This window comes from Panthera pardus, unplaced genomic scaffold, assembly GCF_024362965.1.
Source record: "Panthera pardus isolate Hobbes unplaced genomic scaffold, ASM2436296v1 HiC_scaffold_10, whole genome shotgun sequence".
NCBI classification, from domain to species: Eukaryota; Metazoa; Chordata; class Mammalia; order Carnivora; family Felidae; genus Panthera; species Panthera pardus.
In genome coordinates, this window is record NW_026526655.1 from 79290570 (window position 1) to 79304517 (window position 13948).

At 35.0% G+C, this 13948-nt stretch overlaps 1 protein-coding gene across 6 annotated transcripts in view; it reads right to left on the bottom strand.

Annotated features, from left to right (window-relative positions):
* Positions 1-7874: 7874 nt before the first annotated feature.
* The window catches only part of RIF1 (replication timing regulatory factor 1), a 71112-nt gene continuing 65038 nt past the window's right edge, over positions 7875-13948 (bottom strand). For 4 of the 6 annotated variants that reach the window (XM_019456042.2, XM_019456050.2, XM_019456022.2 and 1 more), the window contains 3 exons: positions 13125-13278; positions 11431-11539; positions 9476-10954 (listed from right to left, as the gene is read on the bottom strand). In XM_019456042.2, the coding sequence (XP_019311587.2) occupies positions 10740-10954; positions 11431-11539; positions 13125-13278 (478 nt within the window). In that variant the 3' untranslated portion in view covers positions 9476-10739. Of the gene's footprint in view, positions 9426-9475; positions 10955-11430; positions 11540-13010; positions 13279-13948 lie in introns of those variants that run through there. The other 2 variants (XR_002081776.2, XM_019456055.2) reach the window with 2 other exon arrangements.

Genomic DNA, 13948 nt, shown 5'->3' on the forward strand with positions numbered 1-13948 from the left:
CATGATCATTTCAACAGATGAAGAAAAAGCATCTGACAAAGTACAGCATTCATTCATGATAAAAACCCTCAACAAAATAAAGGAAACATACCTCAACATAATAAAGACCATATCTGAAAAACCCACAGCGTATATCATACTCAATGGTGAAAAACTGAGAGTGTTTCCCCTAATGTCAGGAATAAGACAAGGATGTCCACTCTCACCACCTTCATTCAACATAGTACTAGAAGTCATAGCCACAGCAATCAAAGAAGAGAAAGAAATAAAGGGCATCCAAATTGGCAAGGAAGAAGTAAAACTTCAACTATCTGGAGAGGACATGAATACTATACATAGAAAGCCCTAAAGACTCCACCAAAAAACTTCCAGAACTGCTAAATGAATTCAGTAAGGTTGCAGTATACAAAATTAATATACAGTAATCCATTGTATTTCTATACACTAATAATGAGGTACAAACAGAAATTAAGGAAACACTCCCACTTACAATTGCACAAAATAATAAACTACCTAGGAATAAACTTCACACAAGGGAGGTGAAAGACCAGTAGTCCAAAATGTATGAAACACTGATGAAAGAAATTGAAGACAACACAAAAAAATGGAGAGATATTCCATGCACATGGATTGGAAGAACAAATGTTAAAATGTCCATGCTATCCATAGCAATTTACAGAGTTAATGCAATCCCTATCAAAATCCCAACACCATTTTTCACAGAAGTAGAATAATCTTAGAATTTGTATGGAACCACAAAAGATCCTAAACAGCCAAAGCAATATTGGAAAAGAATAAAACTGAAGGTAGCACAATCTCTGATATCAAAATATACACAGAACTGTAGTTAACAAAACAGTATGGCACTGGCACAAAACAGACACACAGATCAATGGAAGAGGATAGAAAGCCCATAAACAAACGCACAATTATATATGACCCATTAATCTTTGACAAAAGAGGCAAGACTATGCAATGAGAAAAAGATGGTCTCTTCAACACATGGTATTGGGTAACTAGACAGTTACATGCAGAGGAATACAAGTGGACCACTTTCTTACACCATACCAAAAAAAATAAAAATAAAAAACCAAAATGGATTAAAGGACTAAATGTGAGATGTGAAGCAAACTCCTAGAACAGAGCACACACAGTAATATTTCTGACATTGACCACTGCAGCATTTTTCTAGATATGTCTCCTGTGGCAAGGGAAACAAAAGCAAAAATAAACTATCAGGACTACATCAAAATAAAAAGCTTCTGCACAGGAAAGGCAGCAACAACAGAACTAAAAAAAAACAGCCTACTGAATAGGAGAGATACCTGCAAATGACATATCTGATAAAGCCCTAATGCCCAAAATATATCAAGAATTTATACAATACCAAAGAAAACCAATCCAAATGAAAATAGGAAGACGTGAACAGATGTATCTCCAAAGAAGACACAGATGGCCAACAGACACATGAAAAAATGCTCAACATCACAGATCATCAGGGAAATGCAAATCAAAACTACCATGAGAAGGGCACCTGGGTGGCTCAGTCAGTTGAGTGCCCAATTCTTGATTTTGGCTCAGGTCACAATCTCAGGGTCATGGGACTGAACCTCATGTTGGGCTGCACACAGCATGAAGCCTGCTTAAGATCTTCACTCTCCCCCTCTGCCCTCTCTCCCTCTCCAAAATTAAATATAATTAAGTAAATAACTACAATGAGAGATCACCTCACACCTCTCAGAATGACTACAATCAAAAACACAAGAAACAATAAACAATGGCAAGGATGTGGAGGAAAAGGAACCCCTGTACACTGTTGGTGGGAAATCAAACTATCGTAGCCAAAGTGTTGTGGAAAACAGTGTGGAGGTTCCTCAAAACATTAAAAATAGAACTACTCTATGATCCAGTATTTACACTACTGGGTACTTATCCAAAGAATATGAAAACGCTAATTTGAAAAGTGCATCTCTATTTAATGCAGCATTATTTACAGTAGCAAAATTATGGAAAAGAGTCCAACTGTCCATTGGTAGATGAATGGATAAAGCAGATATGGTATGTATATGTGTATATATATATATACACATATATATATATGGATCTAGAGGGTAAAATGCTAAGTGAAGTCAGAGAAAGACAAATACTGTATGATTTCATTCATATGTGAAATTTAAGACACAAAACTAACAAAGATAAAAGAAAAATTAAAAAAAAAAGACTCAACTATAGAGAACTGATGGTTAGCAGAAGGGAGGTTGGTTGGGGAAATGCATGAAATAAGTAAAAGGGATTAAGGGTCCATTTATCATGATTAGCACCAAGTAATGTACAGAATTGTTAAATCACTACATTATTCACCTGAAACTAACATAACACTGTTAACTATACTGTAATTAAAAGCTAAAAAAAAACTTCATATAACTTACTTTCAATACCAACTTATTATTTGCTTAATAATACAACTTGCTTCCTTGTTTTTGCACTGCATGGTGTTGGGGGAGCACCGTGGAAAATGGTGTCTACACAGGGAGCTCATGGAAAATGAGGAAGCTTTATTTTTTTTTTAATATTCACTTATTTTTGAAACAGAGCAAGACAAAGAGCTAGGAGAGGGGCAGAGAGAGAATCTCTAGCGGACTGTGTGTGCTGTGTCTAGCGGACAGCACAGAGCCCAATGTGGGACTTGATCTCACAAACCTTGAGATTATGAACTGAGCTGAAATCAAGAGTCAGATGCTTAACCGAGCCACCCAGGCACCCCATACAATGAGGAAGCTTTAAACATGAGTAGTCTCCCTCTGGCTCCTCCACTTAGGGGAAATGTGGCCTGAGAAGGGCTAACTACAATGAAAAGTAGGTAGTTCGCCTCCCCTGATATACAAATATATATCCTTAAACACTAATTTAAATTTTGAAATAGGTAATAAATTCACTACAGCAAAGCTAAAAGTTAAACTTACAAAAAGGAAATAGCTATGGGATCGAATCCTAACTGCAGGTATCTTTCTAATCCACAGCCGTGGGCTGACAGCACATGCGAAAGGCGTTCAACTGCTGTCCCAAAGCTTCTTGTCTCTTGAGGAAACCCACAGTAGGCACACACTAGTAGAGTGAACACCAGTGCAGAGTGCACACATGTGGAAATGATCAGAGATCACACTGCATGCAGGGGTTTGAGTGATGAGCCAGAGACAGTTGGTGTCCTCATGAAACTTAAGAGTCCTGTGAAAAAAGCAGGCCATGCCTTAAAAGTGTAATGGTGGGCAAGACAGCCACTCTCTCCTCCCATCTTCAATCTTCATTTTAACTGGGATAAAATCCAGGTTAAATGACAGCAATACCATTGTGCATGGTTTTCCAACTTCCAGAACAAAGTATAGGCTGTCTCAGTTATAATAAATGTTTTAGTTCTGAAATTTCACTTTTTAAGACTGCCAAAGCACACTTTGCAGTTGCTATTAAACAGACAATTTTAACCTAACTCTAGGACTTTTATTTAAAAGCTTGGAAAATTTTCAACATATACAAAAGTAGAGAATCCAACTATACTCACTTCCTAGCCTCAAAAGTTTTCCATTCATGACTAATCTTGCTCTGTCTCTACCCTACCAATGCCCTCCTTCCATTACCTTAAAGTGAATCCTATTAATCACATCTTAAAACAATCACAATGGATACACCTTAAAACAGACAATCCACATCCAGGGTTCAAACTTTCCTGGCTCATCCAACTTTCTATTTCTAGCCTCCTGTTTGAAAGGCTAGACCCCCATTTTTGTCAGTACAGCGATACCAGGGAAGTCCTTTGTACAGACACCTACAAATTACACAAATGTGAAGACCTAAGGCTGCAAAGATCCTCAGTGACTAGCTGTTCATACCATCTTCAAGAGACTATAATAAAGAGAGGAACTGATGAAGTTATACTGGAGTCACACAGTTCCCCTGATAACCAGTGCTCATGGTACTATTATTCAGGGCTACTCTTGTGAAATTCACGTTATGGGTTCTTCAGGTTTCCACAACTCCTAACCCCTAGTGCCTCAATGTGACCTTATTTATGACTAGGGTCCCTGCAAAAGTCAGTAGTTAAAATGAAGTGAGCTCAGAACCAACAGAACTGATGTCTATAAAAGAAGTCTGGACAAATACACACATGGAGAACACCAGGTGAAGATGAAAGTGGAGATCAGAGCAAAGCTTCTACATGCCAATCCAAATACTGCTAGGAAAGCACCAGAAGCTAGAGAAGCACGGAGGTCTTCCTCACAGCCCTTACAAAAAACCAACCCTGCCAACAACTGGTCTCAAGGCTTCGAGCTTCCAGAACTGTGAGACAATAAATTTCTGTTGTTTAAGCCACTCCGTTTGTGACTCTTTGTTATAGCAGCCATAGTAAACTAATACAGTATTTTTCAGTGTCATTAAGTCTATTCAATTTTAATATAGATATGTTATCTAGAAGTGTGAAACCTATAAAACTAGGACAAGAAAAAGAACCTCTTCTAAGGCTATGATAGGCCATAAAATATGAATAGCTCATGTGTTTCTGGAGGGACAGTGTTCACTTTATGTATGTTGATTATGCTAATCTTATGAATTTCAAAGCAAAAACAAAACAAAAACAGTGCCAGAATTGCTTAGTTTTTATAGTTTTATTTCAGATTAAAGTGCATTTCTTTAAAAATGTTTCAATATCCAGTTTCAATTGGCAAGTGATAACAGCTCTCAATAGATCATGAAAAGTTTTATGGTGGGTAAGACAGAGATTCTCCCTCCTTGAATCCGATCATAATGAACCTGAAAATAAACTTTTAATATTGGTCTACCTGCTTCAAACACTGTATAAAGCATTACACAAATAATACTGACTACATCCTTATTTCCCAAATACTAGTGCAGTTAATTGAGTGATGAACAGGTACTTCTGTGAAATTTCAACTTAAGTCATTTGACTTATCAAATATAAATATTTTCAATGTAAAACTAAGTTCTCTTCGAGTTTATCAAGTGGTGGGAACAAAAATTATCATAGGCTAATAAATGACTGATTTGTCTTCTCTCAGTCTAAGTGCATTTAGTCAAGTCTATCCACAGGAGGTAGTGTTAAGATAGATTGAAAGCATTAATTCCTCACCAACACAGAAAGCAAACTCCCTAAACTCCCAATTTATTTCACAGGAATGACAGAACCACTGAATGTCAGATGCCTTTCCCTCACATCAACGCCCCTCAACATCCATGGCAAACACAGAACTATAATCTGAGTTTAAATAGGAGGAAAAAAAGTATACATAAAGAGTACCAGTACCTCCTAGTATATATGTATTTGAGCAATATTGTTAAGATATAAGTGGAATCAGGAGAACACATTTTTGTAAAATCTAAGTAACAACAATAAATTAAGGATTTAAGGAAGCAAGATCCCCGTTTTGCCATTTAGAAGCAAATGACCAAATGGACTTACGTGCCATATATGAACAAACATACCCTTTGTACCAGGGAACAGTAAACTTTATGCAAAAGGGCCAAATATGTGAACATTAGGTGTTAATAGGCCATACAGTCTGTCACATTACTCCAATCTACTGTTGCAGCAGGAAGGCAGCCAAAGACAGTATGCAGATAAACATGGCTGTGTCCCAATAAAACCTTATTACTGGCACTGAAATTTTAATTTCATCTTTCATGTGTCACAAAATATTACTTTTTTCTTTTCCAACCTTTTAGAAAATGTACAAACTATTCCTACCTCTCAGGAAGTATAAAAAACAGGTGGCAGGCTATAGTTTTTTGACCTGTTCATAAAAACTTACTAGGTTAGGACTGACATCTTTCAGTTTCTACACTCAAATTCTTTGTTAATTTCATTCTTCTTTTAGAAAATTCCCATTCTACAAAAATAAAAATTTCTTTAGACATCTAATTACTCAATTATCAAAACAGCTATTACACAATATTCCATTTTCCATTCCGTGACTTTATTTTGAAAGTGAACTTCCTAGTTATACCCAATTTATTCATTTAAGGAATGATTCTGCCTATTGTTGGAAGTCGTTTTATCTACTGTTTTGGGGGGCAGAATATTAGATAACGTGTATATATATATTTTAAGATTTTATGTTTAAGTTATCTGTACACCCAACATAGGGCTCGAACCCACAACCCTGAGCTCAGGAGTTGCATGCTCTACCAGTGACCGAGCCAGATGAGTAACCCATAAATAATGTAGATCTCAATTATTCAGGGTATTTATTAGTACCAGTTCTGGTACTATGTGTATAGGATATAAGATAACTACCAGCTATTTTCAAAGTATATAGGACTGTTCCTATACTAAAAGGCTATATACTTCTCTTATTCCATGTGATATCAATTTAAAATACTGCCTTCAATCTTATACTCTCAGGTAAAGGGAGAGATTATCTTTTCTTCTAATGGTATACTTCAAGAAAGTAAGCATTTACAGCTTGGCACTTCATGTTTGGTTTTAAATATTCTTTGGTATTTAAAGAAAAAAATGGTTAAGACCATGTTATAAAATTTAACATTCTATTAAAGAACTGAGTGAATACTCAATTCTACTCTTAAATATCTAAGGATCTTCAAATCCTCGTGACTCAGATTTTAATACATACTTTCAAAAAGCAATATACAGGGGCACCTGGGTGGCTCAGTTAAGTGTCTGACTTTGGCTTAGGTCACAATCTCAGAGTTCATGAGTTCGAGCCCCACATCGGGCTCTGTGCTGACAGAGCCTGGAGCCTACTTTGGATTCTGTGTGTGTCTCTCTCTGCCCTTCCCTGCTTGTGCTCTCTCTCAAAAATAAATGAACATTTTAAAAAAATTAAAAAAAAAAAAAAAAGCAATATACAAAGGCTGGCATATAACAGACATTATCATCAACTGGACCATTGCAAACCAAAGCCCAGATTTATTTTACAGATTAAAAAAAAAAAAAATCAACAAATTTTGATACATCAATTTAAAAAACCCATTACCTAACTTCTGGCTACATTTTCTTAAGTGCTCGGAAGGAGTGCAATCCACACAAAAAGCATTTAAAATATGTTAGGGAAACACAACATAACAATGCCCAGAGAAACTCATTTTTTGGGAAAAATTATTTGTTTTTCAAACACCATTTTAAGATGACACAAACTGTCAACAATGTAATGGCAAAGTAACCAGAAGTCTTTAGTAAAATGACAACTCACATCTTTTAGGACTTATTTTGGTACTGCTAACTTTACTGCCAAGTTAATCTTAATTAGGGGTAGTCTGTTTTCAATGTTTATTAGTAAAATATGAAGCCCCATAACTTAGAAGGCAAGATTTAGAGACTAAATACATTCCTAATATTTGAAATTTTACTTTTATATTAGAAAAATGAGAAAATAATCCACATACACTAATGAAAAAGGTTCAAATCGTCTAATCTGCTTAGTAAGGTTCTTTACAATATGAAATATAGAACTGCCTACTTAAAAACATAAATCTCTCCAATACCGTAAATCTTCCATATTTAAAAAAGGCTCCAAATGAGGCAAAATTCTACCTTTAACTCTTGAAAAAACTTTGAACTTTAATTTGAAGGCTTCAAGACCAGTCTGTACCCCCAAACATAAATCTGAAAAAAAATTATTTTAAAAAATACTAATCTTTATCTTTTGTAGCAACAATTCCTGGGATTTAAACCTGCTTGAGTTATTATCACCTAATTCGCAGCCTGAAGCATCTTAGGCCTACCCACAGACATGAGCATTTGTATGGATCATGTGGAAATTTTTGGCCATGAACTATTAGGCCTCAAGCCCAGAAATGCTGAATCATAATCTGCATTTTCATACATACAGGCCAAATTTGAGAAGCACTGTTAAAAGTCAAAACTTTAATGTTTGTATACAATGTACATAACCTTTCTGATGGCTTAGGAATAAAACAGACAAGGGTTGTGCTATTGAGCAAACAGCTCTCTCCCTTCCACCAAAATCGTAATATTGTCAATAGCTGCTATTTTATGACCTCCTAGCCCAGCTGCAAAGTATCTCCCTGAAAATCAATAACAAAGAATGTTAAGACGGAAACTAGGCCCTTCTTACTGGGTTGTAAAGTCAAGTTGGAAAAGAATGGCATTAAGGGAAAATGTGACCCCTTTGACTCACATTTTCTGTTAAATTCCAAGAAAGGTTTTCTAAATGGCACTTATTTTTAATTATTTTAATTAAAAAATTTTTTAATTTTTTAGAAAAATGCTAATTGTAAATTTTACACACACACACACAAAGACACACCCCTCTCCCATTTTCCCCCTAATTTTGTTTCTTGCCCTGCCACTTTTATTTTAGGCAAAACATAATCCAAATTGCTTGACATTTTTATGGTTCTTAAAATATAACAGAATCCCTGACTACTTTCAAGGTGTAAAACCCGATTCATCTTAGACAATATGGAATTAGAACAAAAGCTCCATACCATTCAACAATGGCTTTCAAACTTGTTCAAATGTCACAGCATTTTGAGAATGGGCTCACTGCAATGCTGAAAATTTAAATCCACTATACAAAGTCCATTTGGAACATAAATTGTACTATGCTTCTGCAAGCAACCAGATTCTTTTCATAAATGCATAAAATAAGAAATCACATTTAGATTCTCTTACTAATATTTGCCATTTGTTTTATTAACCCTTAGAAAATAGCTGGAAAACTGATGTTATTTTAATAGTGAAACAACACACTGAAACTGATCAAGGAGTGTTAATACTTTTTGCTATTCAGGAATCATTCAGGGGAAAATGTGCAGAAACATTTAAGGCAAGAATATTAAAATTAAGGTGCCTCAAATATACACTTACAACTATATCAGGAATGAAGATTTAGAAAGCTGGTTTCTGCCTTCAAAAAACATTTTAAAATACATCCTTGTGCAACTATAACATTTGAAAATTAATAGCTGTGCTTGTATCAAATTCAGTGATTTAAGTAAATGATAATCATTTTAGTCACATTTTCTGCTATACTGTTCACGTTCCCTAGAACTCATTTCACCAACCAGTTAACACAAACATTAAGACACAGTAAGAAATAAGCCAATTTTAACTCTCCAAACAAACACATACACACACACACCTTCTTACATCTGTTAACTAAAAAAACTTACGTGCCTCTTTACTATAAAAAAGAATCTGGGAAAAGAGAGACGATATAAACTACTATTTTATAATTATGAAATTGACACCAACTTTGCTGGCTGACTGGTGGTCCCCTTCTGAGTATTATAAGAATTAACTAGACACAAGGATTAAACTTGCTGTAACTTGCTGAATAATGTGTGCCTTTTCAATCTGGTTAAGTTCTGAATAAAGGATGAAACTGAGGTCACTCACTCATTCTATTCAGAGAGCAAATGAGATATTCTCACTGTGAAGAGACGAAACAAATGTGGGAAGTCAGGCACTAATACTAGATGGTAAAATTTACAAACGTTTTAATTATATACACCCTATTCTTTTAAACTATGCAAAACATACATATTTCAAAAGAACAATTTCAAATTTCTTCCAAGTTTGCTTTAGGTATAGGTGAAAAGAGCAGATAAAGTCTAGATTTCTTATAGTCCAAGTTGTAACAAAAATAGTCATACTAACTCTCCATTAAAAAGAAATGTGATGAAGCACGTTTTCTAGTGGTGGACACCCTCCTTCCAAAAAAAAAAAAAAAAAAAAAAGTATAGGTATGAATAGCAAAGTTCTTATGTAACACTTTCTCATTTCTATAACTCATTCTGGTTACTTTAGAAAATAAACTCATGTTTTTACTAAGACTACTAAGTACAAAACTATTTGTATTTGTAGATACAGAATCCTACAATCATCTGCAGCAAGCCCACAAATCACTTCTAACTGTCCATACTGATCTCTCAGCATTTAATATATACAAAATAGGTTTCTATTAAACAAAGGTATTCACAAGTAGCTGCAGGAAAATTCATGCCATTAACAAAGGCTGAAATTTATAAATTAAAAACATTTAAATCTATACATAATGTACAAATAGTCATGCATTTTAAAATGAATGGGGTAGGTCTCAAACGACTAAATTTTCACCAATGCTGTTGCACAAATATTTGCTAATGCAAATGAATGGAATTTTAGTAAATTCGGCTTTAATATATTAACCCCAAAAGTTGCAACTTTTGGTATTTTTTTGAAATGTGTCCAAAATTGACATCTGCGAAAAAACATTTCAATTCTTCTGCATCTCCTTTGAGGTGTTCTACAAAGAACAAATTTCTTAAACCTCAGGCACAACAAATATAAATTAAAAAAAAAAAAAGTATAAACAGTTTTACCAGTTCAGCAAAAATTCAAATAGAAATGTTCAATTTTACTTAAAATAACGTATTTTACATGAACATTTCATCAGAATATCCAGGAGTTTAAGACGTGTAAAATAAAATGCTTTTGTTTCTAGTTTTTGCTTTTCAGGTTTCAGCAAGGTATTTAAATTTTTCAAAAAGCTATGCATAGCAGCCAAGAAAATGTATGAACAAAAATTTTACATATGAACTTACAAACTGAACTTACGTAATAAGTCACAGCCCTTCAGGGTTTGAAATATCAACTTTGCAAACAGTCAGACTGAAACTGTGCTGTATTTCAGAACTTATTTTATGAATCAAAAAAATCCAGTGATGTTAAAAAAACAAAAAACCTTCAATTTTCTCTTAAGATACTAAATGGAATTTTCATGGGCTGGTGACCTCCAGCGTGACTGCAAATTTTTTATTATTGAGTTTGCCATGCTACCAAGTTTCTCATGCATTTCAAACAGCTGGCTTCCTGAATAATTATGGAGATCTTCTGAATCCAGTTGAACAGCAAGTGCACTAATCTGTGCCATAAGATTTTTAGGTAATGAAGTTTCTAAAGCAACAGGATCAATTAAATCTAAAAAGAAAAAGAAAAAAAGCACAATTTATCCGAGATAAAAATTAAGTTGTATATATCTCTTTTTACGTTAATACAAAGTTTAAGTACCTAGGATTTAAGTTGGGAGTGCAGGCTGTATCCCTGCTCCTCAAAAGGAAAAGGCCAACAGAAATATCTACCATAGTTTGTTCTGTGCCATTAAAGCAATGGTCAGGCAATTTCATTTTTATTAACAGCGTAACTGGAACACAATGTTTAGTTTATATCCCTATTTAAGACCTTGATGGAATAGCAGTTAACAATTAGATAAAAACAACTAGGCATACTTGAAGTCAAATCAGTTGCTTTCTCATGCACCTGGCCACTAGCACAACAACACCACAAAAACTGGTCAAATTAACAGAGCATGGTCAAATTAAAACTAGAACAATAACAATATTTCTTCAAGTTAGCTGATCCTATAAATAAAATTGTCCCACTTTGTTAAAATATACCTGAGGCAAGTCTTTCTTCATCAGAAGGGAGAGATTTAGTTTGTATTCCATTTATTGTTTTTTCAGAAATATCAAAAACTGGTATCTCTTCTAGTCCACGAGACTTTACCTTGATTATACATTCAGGCCAGTAAAAAAAAAAACAAAATCAACAAATTGGAAAGTTGTTTTTAAAACGACTAAAAAACACTAAAGCTGGAAAAAAATCTGACATAGTATGTTTCCCAGCCTATCACATGACTATTAACTTAGCTAATAATACTGCTAAGAAACTATGTTCTACTTACGACACAAAAAGCAGGATTACAAAGTGTTTTCTCAAAGAGCTGATTAGGAATTCGTATTTTCTAATGGACTTCTTAAGAGAAATCCATGATAGCCAAGAAAATTACATTATATTTCCCAAGTTTAGAAGCATGGGAAAAGAAAACCCAAGGAAGAGATTTCTAAACTTTAAATAACATACAGAATTTATATGAAGATTTTATATTTTCATACAATAGAATATTATTTAGCCATAAAGAAGAATGAAATACTGATACATGTGAACTTTGAAAACATTATGCTCAAGGAAGCCAGTCACAAAAGACCACAGGTTTCATGAACCCAGTTTTGTGAAATGCCCACAACAGGCAAGTCTATAGAGAAAAAAAAATCAGTGGGGGGGTAAGAATGAGGAGTGATTGCTAAGGGCTATACAGGATTTCATTCTGGGGAGGTAATACATGCTCTAAAATTAGATCATGGTGACAACTGTGTAACTCTGTGAATATACTAAAAATCAATTGTGTGCTCTGGATGGGCCTTACAGTATATCAATGTATTTCAATAAAACCACTTTTAAAAAATGTTAATTTTCAGAGACAAATCCCAGGGCCCACAGACCACTGAGTATACTTCAGACACTGAGCTCCTGATCTTTGAGACTGAAAATTACTAATATAGTCTTTGTTTGTTTGTTTAGCAGGTTTTTAAAGATCACAAATAATCTTTCAATCAAAGACTTTCAAGAAAATAGAAGTCTTCAGTAGTAAGGTGCAGTCTCAGAAATTCTAACATAAACACTGGTTTTTCAATCTTAACATCTCCCCCCCCACATTTATTCACAATTTTGCATAATCTCAATGGACACATAAAGGGTCTCTGAATGGGTTTCAGTACAATCTAAATCCTTCTGAAATAATATACAGAATCTTCTGTATATATTATGGGCAGGAGGGGGGGGTGGGGGGGGTGGGTGGACAATCTTCAAAAATGTCTATAAGCCAAAATATGTGCAGAAAGTTGATAAGAGCAAGAAAAATTAGTCCCAGTCGTCTTGGATATCAAGACCAAAGTACTGTTGATTACAAATTTTCAAGATTTTTATTACAATGTTTAGATTTGAACGACCAGGTTTTAGGAATAGCAGCCACAGAACCACAATCACGAATTTGGTGGAAACGAATGAGACAAGGGGGTAGGAGAACTGAAGAAGAGATGCATTACACAAAGACAGTATACAAACTCAAGAAGCCAACTTTGTCTATAAAATTATAAAGTGACCTTCTAAGTTACTCTTACCTGGGGGCGGGGGGTGGGGGGGGGGTGGAGGGGAGGTGACATAAAATGAGTTTTTAAGCAACAGTACAAACTTCTGTAATTGTATTGCTAAATCATTTATCTATACATGATTTATTAACATTGAAGTTTACCTGTTGCTCATGATAAACTCTGAGAGCCTTTTTTACATTGGACACTTTTGGAGAACGGATAGGAAGAGTTTTTATTTCAGATGCTGTAAGAGTACTCAAATCACCAATTGTTTTTATATTCTTAGCTCTAATGAGCTGTCCCAGTCCTCTTGCCCTAAAGAGGTAAGAGAAAAAGGAGAAATACGTCATCATATAGTTTTATAGCTATTTTTTAATGTTTACTTATCTTTTAAAGTTTACTTATTTATTTTGAAAGAGCACGAGTGGGGGAAGGGGAAGAGACAGAGGGAGAGAGAATCCCAAGCAGGCTCTGCATTGTTAGCGCAGAGCCCAATGCAAAGCTTGACCTCATGAACCATGAGATCAAGACCTGAGCTGAAGTCAGATGCTTAACAGACTGAGCCACCCAGGCGCCCTAAAGTTTGTTTATTTTTGAGAGAGAGAGCTCAAATGGGGAAGGGGCAGACACACACACACACACACACACACACACACACACACACAGAAGCTGAAGTAGGCTCCAGGCTCTGAGCTGTCAGCACAGAGCCTGATGTGGGGCTCTAACCCAAGAACCTTGAGATCATGACATAAGCCAAAGTCAGACACTTAACTAAGCCAACCAGGCAACTCTATAGTTATTCTATTTGTGATGGCCTATCCAGTTGAATTTCCTGACTTATGCTCAGTCATAACTGCATTTATACAGGCACACTTAACCCACTCTGAGGATAGCCACATGTACATTTAAGTTAAAACAAAATTTGAATTTGACATGTTTGTCCAGCTTAAGCAATAGCAGTAGACACAGACTAAACCCAATGTGT